This window comes from Vigna angularis, chromosome 6 (assembly GCF_016808095.1).
Source record: "Vigna angularis cultivar LongXiaoDou No.4 chromosome 6, ASM1680809v1, whole genome shotgun sequence".
Taxonomy (NCBI): Eukaryota; Viridiplantae; Streptophyta; class Magnoliopsida; order Fabales; family Fabaceae; genus Vigna; species Vigna angularis.
This window is the reverse complement of record NC_068975.1, coordinates 1,300,223-1,314,796: the sequence shown is the minus strand read 5'-3', so window position 1 is coordinate 1,314,796 and position 14,574 is coordinate 1,300,223. Positions and strand designations below refer to the sequence as shown.

General features: G+C 40.1%; 1 protein-coding gene across 1 annotated transcript; it reads left to right on the top strand.

The window, feature by feature from the left end:
- Positions 1-7,880: 7,880 nt before the first annotated feature.
- LOC108343521 (protein QUIRKY) lies at positions 7,881-11,316 on the top strand. The gene has a single exon (XM_017581854.2). It carries the CDS (start codon positions 8,035-8,037, stop codon positions 11,086-11,088), a length of 3,054 nt encoding a protein of 1,017 aa, XP_017437343.1. The 5' UTR covers positions 7,881-8,034; the 3' UTR covers positions 11,089-11,316.
- The last annotated feature ends 3,258 nt before the right edge of the window (positions 11,317-14,574 follow it).

Here is a 14,574-nt window from a genome sequence, read left to right as displayed (position 1 = left end):
AGTGGGCTTGGACCCGTTTTCTGTTATTTAGTGGGCTTGGACCTGTTTTATGTTATTTTTCTGCTCTATTTAAGGAGTTGAACATCCTAGGGAATGTATCTTTTGATGGCTTGAGCATAGAAACACACTTTTCACCCCTTGGGGGTAGATTTGGGGATGTGAAAACTCTCCTCTTCTCTTTCTAGGGTTTTTCTATCTCTTTCATTCTTTCATTCCATTGTTTATATAGTTTCTCCAAACAAAGTGTCAGACTACATGCAGTTGGTTAATGACCTTCACATGTCTCTACTATAATTATTTAATGACCTCCACATGCATCTACATTGTAAAGATGCCACGTTACTAACAACTATCACACGTGTAGGCATACAAAATTAATCACACGCATTCATTGTTTCACCTACAACATTCAATTTTGGCTTAAACCTTAAATCAATATGCATCAACCACAAGTTAAACAACAACCACAGATTCAACAAAACGATAGACAAAATAGTACTATGCACTAAGAGGACAAAACCACAAAACAGTCCACACTAATTGGGGACCAAAACCATACAGACAGTATGCACAACAAAACAAAAAGCACTAAAGAATGGGACAACTACAAATCCAACGTTATTAGGGGACCACAACACAACAAGGGGGACCACAACAGAACATACTTAGGGGACAACAAGACAAGATACTTTCATGGGGGAAAGCAACTACATCAAAAAGTGATAAAAAACGCACCTTCCACCTTTTCGCTTCGAAGAAATATCATTGCAACGTGAATCCTTTTCGCTCAACAATCTCCTTCACCAATCTTTTTCGCTCAACAATCTCCATCGACAACGTCAATCCTTCCACAACGTCAATCCTTCCAGAATGCCAATCCTTCCGCACTATCAACCCATTCAACGATTCAAAAATCCCCAATCTATGACTTAACTTGCGTAATGTTTTAATTTCGAAGATTAAAAACTTTAATTATTTATTTTCCCCAATTTCATAACACGTAATGTATTCTTTTGCCTGCCACATCAACTAACGTAGCCCAACTCATTGCCACGACCACATTTCTTGCACACCTCACATCCACACTCAATTCAATGTTTTCAATTTTAACGTCGTTAAATGAATATGACTCAAGTCTTACAATTTTCGTAATATGGGCACCGAATATCTTCATTTTAAAACCGGGTACTAAACTGAAATTCATCTCTTAACTTGGGGACGAAGTAGGCATTTAAGCCTATCTGAAAAGCAAATCCTTAACATGCACGACTATTAATAGAAACTTCTTTATCTAAGAGTCACTTCTCTTAAACGCTGCGGAGATAAGCTAAATATCGTAACCATAAACGCATTGATCAAAACAATGTTTATAACGTAAGAACCAAGTTGATCATGAGGATCATCCATCCACCATGGTCAAACATTAGCTTAAAAAAGGATTTACAAAAACATTATTCAACCCCTCTTCTATTGTTACTTGACACTTCAACTTTTCGTTTCCTTTCTCCCTATCCCTAGATCATCATTCATCAATTTTCTTTCACTACTACATCTATGTGGGTTGAGAGAGCTCATTCAAAATTGATGATCTCCATGAAGAGATGTAGTAGTGAAAGAAAATTTGATGAAGAGATGAAGATGGTGCTTTCAATGTTGTGGTCTATTGTAGTTCCTCTAACAAGGTTGGGCCAACATTGAAGGAAAAAGTATGAAAAGAACTTGTAGAAGACATCTCCAAAGTGAGAACCCAAGAAGAGAAAATTTGAAAATTTGGCAAAGTATTATGTCATTCAATCAAGTTCTAAAGAAAATACAAAGGATGCTTTTCCTTTTATAAGTGAAGGAGAAGCTAGAGTACATTGTATTTGCAAAGAGACTATAAGGTTACTATGGAAAGGGGGAGGAATGAGAGTCTTCCCTCTAACTAACCGTCTACATTCAATGTAGGAGATCCTTCCTTGATGTTGACACCTTTTAAACCCTTCCAAACTCTTCCAAAAACCTAGTTTAGGCGTAAATCCTCTAGAACATGTCCTATTGGTGCGCTAGCTTTCTTTTAAGGATGCTACGATTTTAAAACAAAGCGAAACAAAATGTTTTGGCCAAATACAAGGCCTAATGAAACTATATTACATATTTACAAGGTTTAAGAGAAATTAAGAACAAGCTTGAAAATATATCTTCCACAAGGGTTGAAGTGCTTGAAGTCCTTCTTCTTCTTCCATTCTCCAAGCTCAAGCATAAGTTGATGCTCCCTAGATGGATCTCCCAAGATGGTTTAGGGTTTAGGTAACTAGGGGTTCTGCTCGATGTAACTTCTTCCTACTCCTCTTTTGAGAAGTGGAAGACTTCTCCTTATTCAACTTCCTCTTCTCTTTATCCTGGGCGGTTTGAGGAACGATCAGTATGCGATGTCAATACAAAATCGTCTATACACCTAAATGCTCTCATGTTTTGAAGTTTAACTAAATAACATTCAACAGAATAATAATTTGAAAAAAACATAGGATGAAACATAAGACTTAGAACCAAAATTCCCAACACAAAAAACCTTAGGAAAACACCTAGGATTTTAGGAAAAAGAAAAACAACCGAGACAAAACACCTAAACACAATGCTAAAATGACTAACAAGTCAAAAGTGTCTAAGAGAGTTGAAGCTAAATGTATAAAGCTTATCATACCTAAAGGGTATTCAATTTAGCTCTCGGGAAAACAAAACATGTCAAGACGATGTCATTGACAAAACACACTAAAATACTAAAACTTAAAACACCAAGAGAAAACTTAAAGTAAGTTAAATGTTGTTTGTCTGAAAAGATAAAATCACTAGAAGCATTTACTCTATTTAAACGATACCATGAGCCAAAACATTACTTAATCAGACGATGAAGTCTTTAATCAATGCTTGGTTCTGTAGAAGAAAACCTTAATTGTCAAATGTTACCTCAACGGTAGGAAATCTAAAAACACTTTGTTGTTCTGAGCAAACATTAAATGCTCAATGTTCAAAAGCAACAAAAGTGTTAAGAAAAGACATATTTGTTGCATGCATAATCTACTTTATTCTTTGTAGATAAGCTATTCTACACGCCTCCAAAAACTTCAAATCAAAATATCAGAAGTGGACGTTAGAGAATAAAGAGATACTCAAAGAAAGTTCTTCACTTGAAGCCATGTCCAAAAGAATGTACAACCTACTTCAAGAAAAGTACTGAAAAAACATGTCTACTCTAACAAGTTGGCTTTATCCAACGATTGTTGTACACGAAGAAAGAGAAAGCACAAGAATCAAGGCCAAAAGCTTAGTTTAACGAGCATTTATCCAAAAATCCTATAAATAAAAGAGCTTTCAAATGAAGAATCAAGAGGATAACATACAACGAAATATTCATCCTAAGAAACATTCAAAAGAGAAAAGAAAAAGCTCAAGAAAAAAAAATACATCTAAAAAGAAAAAGAAGAGAAGGAAAGAAAAGAAATACTCTCAAGCTTCATTTATATTGCTTAAAAATTGAAAGAAAGAGAGAAAGAGAAAAGTGAGAAACACCTGCAAGTGTTTAGACTACATTATATTATAATTACATCCTCTCTATGAGAGTAATAGTTTGAGCGACTTGTAAGCAATCTTTGATTGTAATTCTGAAGAGAATTAAAACTCTTGTTGAACTCGGTTGAGTTAGAGAAAATTTAGGCAAGGTTGCTTAGTACCAGGAGTGGTGCGAATACTCATCCAGTCTAGGGTAACAAGTGGTTATTCGCTGACTAAAACCAGAAGTGGTGAGAATGCTCATCCAATCTAGGGTAACAGGTGGTTATTTGCTGACTAAGACCAAAAGTGGTGAGAATACTCAGTTGTAATCTTATTGAAGATTATAGTGGAATCCTCTGTAGAGGAGAGTAGACGCAGCTCAAGAGGAGTGAACTAGTATAAAATATATGTGCATTCATCTCTTCTCTTAACTAAACATTACTCTTATAAAACCTACAGTTGTGTTTTTATTTCTAAAATACAAGAACCTTCCAAACTAAACAATTACTCTTCAACAAAGGAAGTTCTTACAAACTCTACAGTGTACATTCTGAATAGCACGCCAAACACATTTCTTATTATAATCCTTTATTAGGTCAACGTTTAAAAGAAAATCATAAAGTTTGACAACATGCTATATTAGAAAGGTTGTGAAAAGAATTTTTCCATTAACATTATTCAACCCCCCCTCCTCCCCTCCTAGTGTTTTTAAGGTACTTCATGGAGGTGGGTTGGGGAGCGTGAGGGATTTGATAATTGATAAATGTTTATGATAAAATATAATTTGGAGAAAATATATCTTAAGATAATTTATTTTATATTGTTAAATAATTACCATATTTAACTATATCAATAAATACCAAAAGATAATATTTCTCAAATCTTTTTGAATCTAGAAAAGATATTCTCAAATATTTTTAGATCTCCACAATAATCAAATATATTTTGAAGATATTGGATTATTTAGAATATAATTAGAAGATATTACATTATTAGAAAAGATATTTTATCAATAGAAAATATCTTCCAAATAATTTTATAATTATCTAAATCTATTAATTATTTGGAAGATATTAGATAAAAGATTTTATCAATAGAATATTAAGAATCCAAGCCCAATCAAATTCTTATATAAAGAGACCCAAGGGAAGTAGAAACAAGAACTCATTCATTCACTCAAACTCCTCCAGTGGAAGCAATCATTCACCACTCCTCTCACTTTTATTTTACTATGTATTCCACTCCATTCATGGAGTGTTAATCTTATAGGACTATTCCACTGTAATTTCATTATGGATTCTGAGGTTAAGTTGAATTAATGTATTTGTTTCTTTTGATTATTGATTTGAGTTATCCCTTTCTTTTGTCTTTCATCTCTCAATCACGTTAAAAGTAATGATTTTTTCATCATAAGGTGTTTGAATCTACATGCATATTGATCATATGAGTTCAAAGATTTTTAGGTTTGATTGAGAATGTACTTTGATTGAATTTAGGAACTTTCATATGATTAAACGGGTTTTTGCTACTAATTGAGAATGTACTTTGATTGATGGTAAGAATTTCAACTATAATTAATTGAGAATTTACTTTGATTAATTAATTTTTAATTTGGTTAGGAGATTTAAGAATAGACATGATTAAACACAATAGGATTCGATTGAGAATGTACTTTGGTTGAATTCATTGTGAATAATCTAAAAGATCTCGCTTTTGATTGAGAATCTACTTTAATTGAGAATCTACTTTGATTGATTGTAAGATCACCCTCAAATTAATTAAGAATCTACTTTAATTAATTTGAAACCCAAACAATAATCAATTGAACAATAATCTATGAATAACCAATGATGAATCTTTCTTGGAAAAGTAGTAGAATTAGCCTATTTCATTATAATTGTTTCTAAGTTTCCTATTTTTTCTTCAATTAAACTCAAACATTCTTCAAACATTAATTTCATTACATAACATTTACTAACCTTTCAGAATCTCCATAAGAATCAAATATTGAAAAGCAATTTCGTATTCGTTGGGAAATGACTCAAGGTTACTTTAACCCTATCTATTTTCTTGACTACTAGCTTGACAATACTGAAGTTGTCTTGTAAAATAGTATTAATTTGATAGCTTCAATGACAGTGTATCAAAGTGTTAAGACATTCATCTGGAATTTGCTGAAGGGCAACCAGACGACCATATCCTTGAACAAGGTAGAATACATGTAGAACAAATCATGCGTAGCACCTTCCTTGCCATGGAAGACTTGTTCATTTTTCTTGCACACGATAGGTTTGAAATGCTTGGCGTCTGCTGTTGCCCTAACTAGGTTCATTATACCAGCAAATTCCTCCAAGAACTATCTAGTGATGAGGTATGACACGTACTTCCCAACCTCATGAGGAACCCCACCGTACCCTCAAACAGGCGGGACCGGTGCATAGGACCTAGTCCACTCCCCAGCTACATCCACTTCAATCGCACCTATCTCACCCACATTGGCTTGGGCGGGGACATTATTCATATTTACACCCACAACCGCTTCACTCGAATCTACCTCCCACTCGATTGATTTGAATATTGAAAACCCGAGAGATGGTACCGATGACGCCAAATCGCTATCAGCATAACCCCAGCCTCCCCTCCCTTCACACTCCTCAGACGAAGATAGCAGAACAATCAACATTATTACTTTAGAAAAAGAAGTTTGCACCGTTTTGTTCTCGTAAAGAAAGTTGAGAGCAATAGTAAAAATGACGTTAAGCTCCACCCTTATTTATAGCTGAAATGGGCGCTCTAACGAACAGATCCTGACGGTTAAATCATGGAAGATCTGACGGCCCACACCTCACGACCTTTCATTTTAATGAATGCACGAATCCTAATGTGCCACGTGTCCCACTCCCACCCGTTGTAACTTCTCCCAACTGACACATCCCCAGGATAACCTCCCATGTGATCAACCATTACCAACCAATCGATTATGAAATGAGGTCAAATCCCAAGAGCAAGAACCCTTTTAACTACAAACTCCTTCACACATCAAGATATGATCGGGCTTGGGGGTCATATGTATTGTATGATCGTCTGGTCAACCTAGGAGGGGACGATCCAACCATTTGATAATATCCCATAAACCAATTGGTAAGACTACTCGAACCTAACGGTCAGCCTTAAACGACAATTAGGATTGATGATCATTATTAACTTAAGTCAAAATAAGATCATTACTGGTTAGATCGTAATTAGACCGACGCTAATCCAAAACTCATTCTAAAATTTATAAATACAAGTTCAAGGTAGTGTGGTAGATTGGTTACATTTAATACACATTTATTACTAAGACTATCAATTTTTACCGACTTTAACATTATAATATCTTTTGTAAATAGTCTTCCAATATGAATAAACAGAGTAAAAAAAAATAAACGGTGACATGTGTAAATAATGAGAGAGGGTGAACTTCGATCCCATATTTATTGGAAACAATTTGTAAGATTAAACATAAGAATAGGTGAAATAATGATAGAGAAAGCAAGTGCTTTACAACCCACTACCGTGAAGAAAAGAAAAAAAAAGAGGCATTGGTGGTGCAATTCATGAGATGGAGAATTAGGGATCCTTACCTCCTAGGGTTGTGTGAAAAGGTAGAGGTAGTGTGATGTCTTCGTCAAAATAAGGAATAATTATATTAAAGCTACGTCCAGTGATGAGCTGAACATAACGGTGGGTGACACAAAAGCCAATCCCATCCCTATTTCTTTCTCCCAAAATTCCCGCGTCACTCGGACGGCCAAAAAGCAAAGCTTTGACAAACAATCTTCAATGCTAAGAAAAACACAACTATTATCGTTGCTGTTATCGTTTTTTTTTCTTTATGAATCACATTTTGTATTATACTCTAATTAGATCAAACTTTGAAATATAAAACTGTTCCAACCACAATATACTACAATTACATCATAATAAAATAAATATGATGTTCACATATAATTGTAATTATCTTTATGTTAACATAGATTTTTTTTAATATATTAATATATGGCATGTGTTATTTTTATTGAATTTAAAATACGTAAATAAAATAAAAATAAATAATAAATTTATATATATATTGTCAAAATATTATTAAATAACTGTTTCAAATTTTCCATATCTTACACATATAACTCTGTAAATCCCTGACACGCAAAGGGAAAAGAAAATAGTAATAAAATGTCTGTAGTGACAGACAAAAAGACCCCAAAGGCTTGAAAGGTCTAAAGGTGCTTGCAGATCAAGATAAGAACTTCTTTTAATTTTAATTTCAATTCGTAGACCTTCCTATGCTCCACAAATCCATATTCTAGCCATTCACATCAAAGAATTCCACAAAAAGCTTCAAAGGATTGGTAATCAACAAAAACCCTGAACTTGCCGGAGTAGGGTTTCTATCAGTTAGGCCATCAGATAGACAAACAAACTCTAAGTCATCCAAACGCAACGTTAGGAAACTAACCTCAGAGAATGAGCACTGTTCGAAAACTCATCGTGGAGATTGTGGACGCTCACCACCTTATCCCGAAGGACGGCCACGGCAGCTCCAGTCCCTATGTGGTCGTCGACTTTTACGGCCAGCGGAGGAAGACCAGGACCGCGGTTCGCGACTTGAACCCGGTCTGGAACGAAACGCTGTCGTTCAACGTGGACACGCACTCTCAGTCTCAAATCTTCAGTGACATGCTCGAACTCGACGTTTACCACGACAAGAACTACGGGGCCACACGCCGGAACAACTCCCTCGGCAGAATCCGCCTCAGTTCCTCGCAGTTCGTCAACAAAGGCGAAGAGGCTTTGGTTTACTACGAGTTGGAGAAGAAGCACTTGCTGAGCATGATCCAAGGTGAAATAGGCTTGAAAATCTACTACATCAACGAAGAGGCAGTTCCTCCTACGCCGCAGAAAGAGGAGGCACCGCCAAAGAAAAAAACCGAAACGGAGACTGTGGAGAAAGTGCAAGAACCACCACCAACGGCTGAAGGTGAGAAACCTAAAGAAGAAGAAAAGGCAGAAGCTGAACCTCCTAGAGATCCAATAATGTCGGAAAAGCTAGTTGAACGAGAAACAGAAGCAGAGCACATACCTGAACAGTCAGAAAGTGGAGACCAGGTGGTTCCGTTACCAGCCGGCGTGAATTTGGACGTTAAGGCAGCGTCTGTGTCGAGGTCCAATTCGGAAATAAGGTTTGGTGGAACCAACGGTCCTCCTCCTCCGGCGATGAGGAGGTCTGCATCAGCTGGGAGTTTCGCAGCCTCAGAGTCGTCGAGTGAGAGCAGCTTGTTGATGGAAAAATCCTCGTTTGATCTGGTCGAGAAGATGCACTACCTCTTCGTGCAAGTGGTGAAAGCGCGGTACCTTCCCACCAACGGTAACCCTGTCGCGAAGATCGTGGTTTCCGGGCAGCAGCACGTGACTTCCAGGCCCGCTCGCAAGACCACAGTCTTTGAATGGAACCAGACGTTCGCCTTCGCACGCAACGCACCTGATTCCACCTCTTCGGTGCTGGAAGTCTCCGTGTGGGACCCACCGGCGACTCAAGCCTTACTAGGAGGAGTGTGTTTCGACGTCAACGAGATTCCAGTGCGGGACCCGCCAGACAGCCCTCTGGCACCTCAGTGGTATAGGCTGGAAGGCGGTGGCGCCCTCCATGGCGACCTTATGATTGCCACGTGGATCGGAACCCAGGCTGACGAATCATTCCCCGACGCGTGGAAAAGCGACACCTTCGCAAATGTGAACTCCAGAGCCAAAGTTTATCAGTCGCCCAAACTGTGGTACCTCCGCGCAACTCTTCTCGAGGCTCAAGACCTTCTTTCGCTGCCCTTCAACTCATCCAAGGAAGCATGTTTTCAAGTGAAAGCCAAACTCGGATTCCAGGTGCTGAAATCCAAAACCGTGCTCACTCGAAACGACAACGTTTCATGGAACGGCGAGGATTTCATATTCGTTGTGGCAGAGCCAGTAAGCGACCACCTCGTTTTCACTCTGGAAAACCGCCAACCAGACGGGCCAGTGACAATGGGGGTGCTCAGAATACCTTTGCACGCCATAGAGAGGAGGGTGGATGACAGGATGGTCCATTCGCGGTGGTTCACGTTCGACAACCCCAACGAGAAGGAGCAGAACAAGCCTAGGGTGCACCTGCGCTTGTGCTTCGACGGAGGGTATCACGTGATGGACGAGGCAGCGCACGTGTGCAGCGACTACCGCCCCACGGCAAGGCAGCTCTCGAAGCCTCCGGTTGGTACGTGCGAGCTTGGCATCATCGGTTGCAAGAACTTGTTACCCATGAAGACGACGGTAAAGGGTAAAACCACAACCAACGCGTACTGCGTGGCCAAGTACGGCAACAAATGGGTTCGTACGCGAACCGTTTCGGAAAGCACAGAACCCAAGTGGAACGAACAGTACACGTGGAAGGTTTACGATCCTTCATCTGTTTTAACCATCGGAGTATTCAATAGCTGGACAATGCCATTGATAATTGATAACGACAATGATAAGATCAGTGATCAAAACCCTGGCGAACCTGATTTCCGCATTGGAAAAGTACGAGTTCGTATTTCTACGCTGCAAACTGGGAAAGTGTATAGAAATTCTTACCCGTTGCTGGTGCTAACTCCCAACGCGGGTTTGAAAAAAATGGGTGAAATCCAGATAGCGATCAGATTCGTTCTAACCACTCAACGCTTGGATCTCCTCCATCTCTACATGCAGCCGATGCTACCGTTGATGCACCATATAAAACCGTTGGGGGTAGTGCAGCAGGAGGCGCTGCGGAGCACAGCAGTGAGGATGGTGGCGGGACACTTGGAAAGGGCGGAGCCTCCTCTGAGGAAGGAAGTGGTGTTTTACATGCTGGACGAGGATTCGCACAACTTCAGCATGAGGAAAGTGCGCGCGAACTGGTACAGGATAATAAACGTGGTGGCGGGGGTGATCGACATCGTGCGGTGGGTAGAGGACACGAGAGGATGGAGGAATCCAACGGCCACGGTTTTGGTGCACGCGCTGCTGGTGATGCTGGTGTGGTTCCCTGACCTCATTATTCCGAGCTTCTGTTTCTACGTGTTTGTGGTGGGCGCGTGGAACTACAGGTTCCGGGCGCGTGACCCGCTTCCGCATTTTGACCCGAAGATTTCGCTGGCGGAGGTGGTGGAGAGAGAGGAGCTGGACGAAGAGTTCGACGCGGCGCCGAGTGGGAGGGCGAGTGAGGTGGTGCGCGTGAGGTATGAGAGGCTGCGGACGCTGGGAGCGCGCGTGCAGACGGTTCTGGGGGATCTGGCAACGCAGGGGGAGCGGTTGCAGGCGGTGGTGACGTGGCGCGACCCACGTGCGACGGGGATGTTTGTTTTCATGTGCTTGGTGGTGGCAATGGTGCTTTATTTGGTGCCGTCGAAGATGGTTGCCATGGCTTGCGGGTTTTACTATCTCCGACACCCTGTCTTCCGTGACCGCCTTCCCTCGCCAGCGGTTAACTTCTTCAAAAGACTGCCCTCCTTGTCGGATCGGATTATGTAGATTGATTTGTTACTGTGGAAGTCATGTAATGGTATGGACATTAGCTGAAGTTCAAATTATTCCTTCACATACTTAAGTAGATATCAAATATGGATTATTTAGTATTAATTATTTAACTAAAGACCCTAATTTTCGACTGTTTGGACTTGATGAAAGATACCCTGGCTTCCACGTTTACAGTGTGTTTTCAAAGTCTCCATGATAAATGAAATTTAGTTTTTTTGTCTTTCTTTTATATATTAGTCTTCATTTGGTTTGAGTAAGTTGAATTTGAAAATTTCAAATTTAGTTGACAAGTACTTGAACCTCTCCAACGATGCTGAGTTGCTTAAATAAGCAATTATCTGACAAAAGTAAACTTTCCTTGAGAATAAAACATAATATTTATTCAAGTTTTCATCAACAATAATAAATATTATACTGTATCATAATCAAATTTAAATTTTAAAATGCAAAATTTTTAAAGGTTTTTTATTAAAATAAAATTCAATATGAACCATTTAAAAGTAATATGATATGATACACCAGAGAAAGCATACAATAAAGACTACAAATCAATCTTGTTATGTATTGATAAATAAAAGTTTTATGATAAGTGATGTTACTGGGTACAAGTGTGAATGGTTTAATTAATAAATAACATATAGGATAAAATTTTGAAAGCAAAATTGATTCGGAAGGAAATTCAAATAACCACAAAAATTTCATATCTTTATAATTTTTTAAAAAAATCAAGTAGGATAATAACAGTTTCGGATATGGGATTGAGGTCCCTTACTAAAAGCAGTATAAATTGTCCTATGATATCCTTAGTGGTACTTCATCATTCAAGTTACGTTGTTCGCTCTCCCTCTTTCTTGTTGAAATCGTGTGGGTGGGTACCTATCAAAGGCACATCGACGCTCAAGTCAATAATATAATTGATCGGCTAGCATAACAAGTGATGCATATAATGCGCATAATGATCCTAAAGTCATACATGGGACCTTTATTTATACTAGTTGTGATGGGTCTTTACCTTTTGTTAACTTAATGACGACTCAATCACAACTTAATCTGCATTAGGGGCTTAATGCATCATTATCACTAATAATCAGACTATATTGTTAAGTCATATTGTGCACGACATAGGTGAATGACTTAGGTGGACGACTTGGGAGGACGACCTGGGAGGACGCCTGGATGGACGACTTGGGTGAATGGCCTAAGTGGACGACCTGGGAGGATAACTTGGGAGGACGGCCTAGGTGGATGACTTGGGAGGACAACAACCTGGGAGAACGACCTAGAAGGACGACCTAGATGGACAACCTAGGTAGATGACATGGGAGGATGCTCTAGGAGGATGGCTTGGGTGGACCCTTGTGAGGGCAACTTGGGAGGACGACCTAGGTGGGCGGCCTGGGTTGACGACCTAGGTGCACAGCTTAGGAGGATGACCTGGAAGGACAACCTGGGTGGATGACCTAGGTGAACAGCTTGGAAGGATGACCTAGGTGGACGGCCTGGTTGGTGCTTGGTCCCAAGGTAGGCCGTACGGTACACACCGGTGTGGCAAACCGTATGGTACACAAGCCTCTCCAGCCCGAGCATCATGTTATTCTACGAAGAGGTTTTTCACATGTTATTCCTAATAAGGATGAGTTCTCCGGTTGGATTTTTTCTTTGTGTCCTCTTTGTTCGTTGATTAAGATGAGTGGTTGGAAGACTAAAACGGGTCGTGCCTTTGACGGTTGAGTCGGATAGCTTAAGTGACATGTCGTGGAGATCTACCATCAAATTTTGTGAGGCCAATCGTGACTCCTATGGTGAAGATCCACGGTCATTGACCTTCGGTAAGGTTGGCCAGGATTCCTTTGGTGAAGACCCACGGTCTCCGACCTTTGGTGAGGCTTGTTGGGATTCCTTTGCTGACAATCCATGGTCACCGACCTTCTTTGAGTTTGGCTGGGATTCCTTTGAGGCTTTGGGTGGTCGAGCAGTTGAAGCCAAGGTATGGTCGAACACTCGAGGCCAAGTTTGGCCGACTACTTGTGAGGCCATGGGTGGCCGGACGGTTGAGGCCAAGTTTGGCTGAGTACTTATAAGGCCATGGTTGCCCGAGCAGTTGAGGCCAAGGTATGGCCGCACAGTTGTGACCTATTAGTTGAGGCCGAACACTTGAGGCCAAGCTTTGTTGAGTACCTATGAGGCCATTAGTGGTTGAGCAGTTGAAGCCAAGGTATGGCTGAACAGTTGAGACAAATTGGTCGAGTACTTGTGAGGCCATGGGTGGCCGAGTAGTTGAGGCCAAGGTATGGCCGAACGGTTAAGGCAAAGTTTGGCCGAGTACCTTTTAGGCCATGGTTGGCAAAGTAGTTAAGGTCATGGTATGGTCGAACGGTTAAGGTCGAACACTTGAGGCCAAGTTCGGCCGAGTGGTCTGAGCAAGTTGATACTAAACATAAATGTTGGTAAATGAAAGTTTTATGATAAGTGATGCTATTGGGTACAAGTGTGAATGGTTTAATTAATAAATAACATATAGGATAAAATTTTGAAACCAAGATTATGAAGGAAATTCAAATAACCACAAAAATTTCATATCTTCATAATTTTTTTAAAAAATGGGAAGGATAATATTAACTGTTTTGAATATGGGATTGAGGTCTCTTACTCAAAGCACTTCAAGTTGTTTTGAAAACCGAATGAGTTTCTTAGAGGTCATCTATCATTCAAGTTACATTGTTCGCTCTCCTCCTTCTTGCAGAAGTCGTGTGGGTGGGGATACCTGTCAAAAGCACATTGGCGTGCAAGTCAATAAAATAACCGATTGGCTAGCACAACAAGTGATGCATATAATGTGCTTAACAATCCTAAAGTCATACCTGAGACCTTTATTTATACTAGTTATAATAGGCCTTTACCTTTCGTTGGTCTAATGACGACCCAATCACAACTTAATTTGCATTAGGAACTTAATGAGTCATTATCACTGATAATTTGACGATACTATTAGGTCATATTGAGCACGACCTGGGTTGACGACTTGGGTTGACGGCTTGGGTGGGCAGTCTGGGTTGATAGCCTAAGAGGACGACCTGGATGGACGGCTAGGTGGATGTCCTAGGTGGAAAGTCTAGGAGGGTGGCTTGAGAGGACGGCTTGGGAGGACGGCCTGAGAAGACGACTTAGGAGAACGACAAGAGAGGACGATCTGGATGGACGACCTAGGTAGAAGGCTTAAAGTACGACCTGGGAGGACGCCCTGAAAAGAGGACTTGGTGAAGATCCACGATCGCCGACCTTCGGTGAGGCCGGCCGAGAATCATTTGGTGAAGATCCACGGTCGCTGAACATAAATATTGAGGCCGAATGGTTGGGCAATTGAGGTCCTTTAAAGAACCACTCATTGGTCCCTTATGGACAACAGAAACCAAGATAAATGTACATACAAGATCATTGACATCGGCGATAGGAGACGAGAAAGTGTAGTTCAACGTGTTG